This window comes from Esox lucius, chromosome 17, assembly GCF_011004845.1.
Source record: "Esox lucius isolate fEsoLuc1 chromosome 17, fEsoLuc1.pri, whole genome shotgun sequence".
Taxonomy (NCBI): Eukaryota; Metazoa; Chordata; class Actinopteri; order Esociformes; family Esocidae; genus Esox; species Esox lucius.
The window spans coordinates 28,928,891-28,932,272 of NC_047585.1; the positions used below are offsets into that span (position 1 = coordinate 28,928,891).

A 3,382-nucleotide genomic window follows, 5' to 3' on the forward strand; every position below is an offset into this window, starting at 1 on the left:
CTAGCTTAGTGCGCTACATTTCAAATAGCTTAAACCAGAGACAGATGCTTTAAAAAACATCCATAAAAACATACCACTATACTTTTTTTTAGTTTCTTCCTCATCTTTCCTCTTCTTTCTACACTGAACAAAATTATAAATGTAACACTTGTTTATGCCCCCATTTATCATGAGCTGAACTCAAAGATCTAAGACTTTCTCTTTATACACAAAAGGCCTATTTCTCTCAAATATTGTTCACAAATCTGTCTAAATCTGTGTTAGTGAGCACTTCTCCTTTGCAGATATAATCCTTCCATCTCACAGGTGTGGCATATCAAGATGCTGATTAGACAGCATGATTATTGCACAGGTGTGCCTTAGGCTGGCCACTCTAAAATGTGCAGCTTCACTGTATTGGGGGGGTTCGAAAACCAGTCAGTATCTGGTGTGACCTGGAGACCTGGTGTCTGTTGTGGCACGTTACCAATGTGGCGGTGGTGGCAGCCATCTTGAAGGGCGGCCTGCGGATTATGCCCCAGTCAGGGGGCCGCTTGGGCAGAGGGATCTACTTTGCCTCTGAGAACAGCAAGTCTTCAGCATACGGTCAGGCTTTAAGCATTATATAGAGAAGTATGCTACAGAGGTGTGTTTAAAAGGAGAGTTTTAACCGTCGTGTTTCTGTCCCCTGTGTAGTGCATACTTCAAAAAGCACAGGTGTGATGTTTTTGAACGAGGTGGCATTAGGGAAGGAGCACACCATCACCAAGGACGACAGCTCCCTGACGAAGCCGCCTACAGGCTACAACAGCGTGGTGGCTCGAGGACAGGTGGAGCCAGGTACGTCACGTCACACCACTCACAGTTCAACACTGACCTAATGTCAATCTCTTGGTCAGAAAACACTCACCTTGGCCATGACCAGTCTGTCTCCCTATACACTAAACAAGTAGTCACAGGAGTTTTAAAGATCTCCAGGTAGCAGCATCAGTACAGTATAATTGAATAGTGAACACTTGTGTGTTTCAGGTGTAGCGTTGTGTAGTGAACCCCTGTGGTTGTGTTTCAGATGTAACGTTGTGTAGTGAACCCCTGTGGTTGTGTTTCAGATGTAACATGGTGTAGTGAATCCCTGTGGTTGTGTTTCAGATCCGTCCAGAGTCATCTTCCTGACTTTGGATGGTAAGAAGGTGGCTGTGCCTCAGGGTGAACCCGTCAATCAGCCCCAGTACAAGGACAGCTACTTCGGCAATAGCGAGTGCTTCATCTACTCCCTGCAGGAGAACTTGAGTGCGGTGTCCCTAGAATGTTTTTATGTGAAACTCTTTACAACGATGGCTTGTTAGCCAATGATGCATGTTTTTAATAATGCATTCACTGTCAGTAATATATGCAATGTATGTAATGTGATTTGTTTGTTATATGATTATATATCGAGCGTAGGGACATCTTTGGAGTTTCTCAGAGACTGGTGTTTGTATGTGGGTTATTGCTTTTGGAAGGACTCTGGGTCTAGGTATGTTTGGATTATGTTATCATGGGCCGTTGTTGTGTTATAATGAGCTAAATGTGTTATGTCGATTACTGATATTGTATCGGGTGTGATGTGCCATTTGACAATGAACATCTGATTGTGTTTGTTCTTTTAGTGTTGGCCTACGCCACTTAGAGATTTGTAGGACTTCAGCACTAAGCACTTTATTGTACAAGTCTGATCTGTTACAGTGGATTGAGTTTGGTCCAATTGTGTCCTCAATTGGGTTATATTATTACTGTTCTTATTATTGTTTTGTTTCTTGAATGAACTCTTTTGTACTTTATGAGAACTCTCTCACTACCAGCCTCTTTATTGAAGGTCAACCTGGTTGTAAGTTACTGGACATTACAGTTTTATTCATGTTCAGTCTCCATCAGCTTGCATGTCTGGCAATCATCTTTTACAGGCCCTTTAAGTATAAACTGTATTGGCCAGCAGAGAGTGCTATGGTGCCATACAATGATTCTAACAATGACTTATCACAAGACTTGTGTCAGCAGATGGGTGTAAGTACTACATTAGTGCTGTAATGTTTTTACAACACAATCACATCCATAGGATTCATTCTATTCTATGTGTTTTATGTAGAGACACAGGAAGGAGTGATTCTTTGGTTTAATGTTTATTACAATAGCGAATGCAATACAATTGGTTTTAATCTATGAACAACATACACAAAAACATTTTGCAATGTTCCAGAAGGATCCTTAGACCATTTCCACAAACCCAGATGCACCATTCAAATGTCAATACATTATTGGCTGGCTATTACATTATTGGCTGGGTTAATAAAAAAATTCTAAATATTATTAAAATATATGTGTGTATATATATATATATATATATATATATATATATATATATATATATAATTGTAATAACTGGCGCTTATAAACTTATATTACTGTGTGTTATAAGTTTACCCTTACTTTTGCTTCTTTCAAATAGCTGCTCAAAAACCTGACCAATCCTGACCCTGAATCTTAGTCCTAACTCTGAGAAAACACACAACACACTCTCTCTCTTCTTGAATAGATATTTCAATAAAAAAAATTTAAACGCATGGCTATTGCTGTACTCCTCCATTTTCAATAGTACAAAAAGTAATTTTAAATAAATATTCTATAAAATATCACATATAACTCTGGAAACATTGGAGGGAGGTAACCTAGAGGCCCTGTCTAATAGCAAAACCTAAAAATGAGAGAATATCGGGGGTTTTCAATCTTTGAGGGCTCATAACTAGGTAGCTAATAATCAGATTGTTCTCGCTCATTCTCTTTATGGTAAGTATTTTTTGTCATACCGTACCACGTTTCAAGGAGGGAGGCGGAAGCAAACGCAGGAATAACTAAGATGGTTTAATATAATGAAAACAAAATGAGCACCAAAAGGAAGCACTACAATGGCCAAAAACCAACAGCCAGGAATGTAACAAAACAATGATCCACAAAGACTGGGGGACAAGGCCTGAACTAAATGTCCTTGTTTGGAAAGACTAAACAAGGACATGAAAAATAAAGAACACAGAGAAAACACGAACCGTAACAGTCCGGCTGAGACCGTTACACATATGAATAGACACAATCCATATTCATAACAACAGATATTCGTTATGTTATGAAAAATTAAATAATTGTTTGGGATACAAAGAAAAATCCACAGGTAACCTCGGGGGGAACAGGTTGCTCTGGAAAAAGACAGTGTGATTGTTTCAAGGAGCACAATACGAAGATACTGGAATGGTTGTGTTGCCAGAAAGAAGCTTTTACTGCACCAACGGCACAAAAAAGCCTGGTTACAATATGCCCTCACAGCTTCTGGCACACTAATTTGGAGTGACGAGACCACAATAGAGCTTTATGG

General features: G+C 39.4%; 1 protein-coding gene across 1 annotated transcript; it reads left to right on the top strand.

Moving 5' to 3' along the window:
- The first annotated feature begins 381 nt into the window (after positions 1-381).
- Positions 382-2,270, top strand: LOC105017166 (protein mono-ADP-ribosyltransferase PARP3-like). The gene is made up of 3 exons (XM_010881552.4): positions 382-585; positions 676-819; positions 1,129-2,270. The coding sequence occupies exons 1-3, from the start codon at positions 513-515 to the stop codon at positions 1,323-1,325; spliced, it is 414 nt and encodes a 137-aa protein (XP_010879854.1). The 5' UTR covers positions 382-512; the 3' UTR covers positions 1,326-2,270.
- Positions 2,271-3,382: the final 1,112 nt, after the last annotated feature.

What these genes read in the sequence shown, in the direction of transcription:
- LOC105017166 (XM_010881552.4), top strand. Translation starts at nt 513, where the DNA reads ATGCCCCAGTCAGGGGGCCGCTTGGGCAGAGGGATCTACTTTGCCTCT. An exon ending in CAGCAAGTCTTCAGCATACG is followed by an intron (nt 586 to 675) that starts GTCAGGCTTTAA and finishes TCCCCTGTGTAG; the next exon opens with TGCATACTTCAAAAAGCACA. An exon ending in TCGAGGACAGGTGGAGCCAG is followed by an intron (nt 820 to 1,128) that starts GTACGTCACGTC and finishes GTTGTGTTTCAG; the next exon opens with ATCCGTCCAGAGTCATCTTC.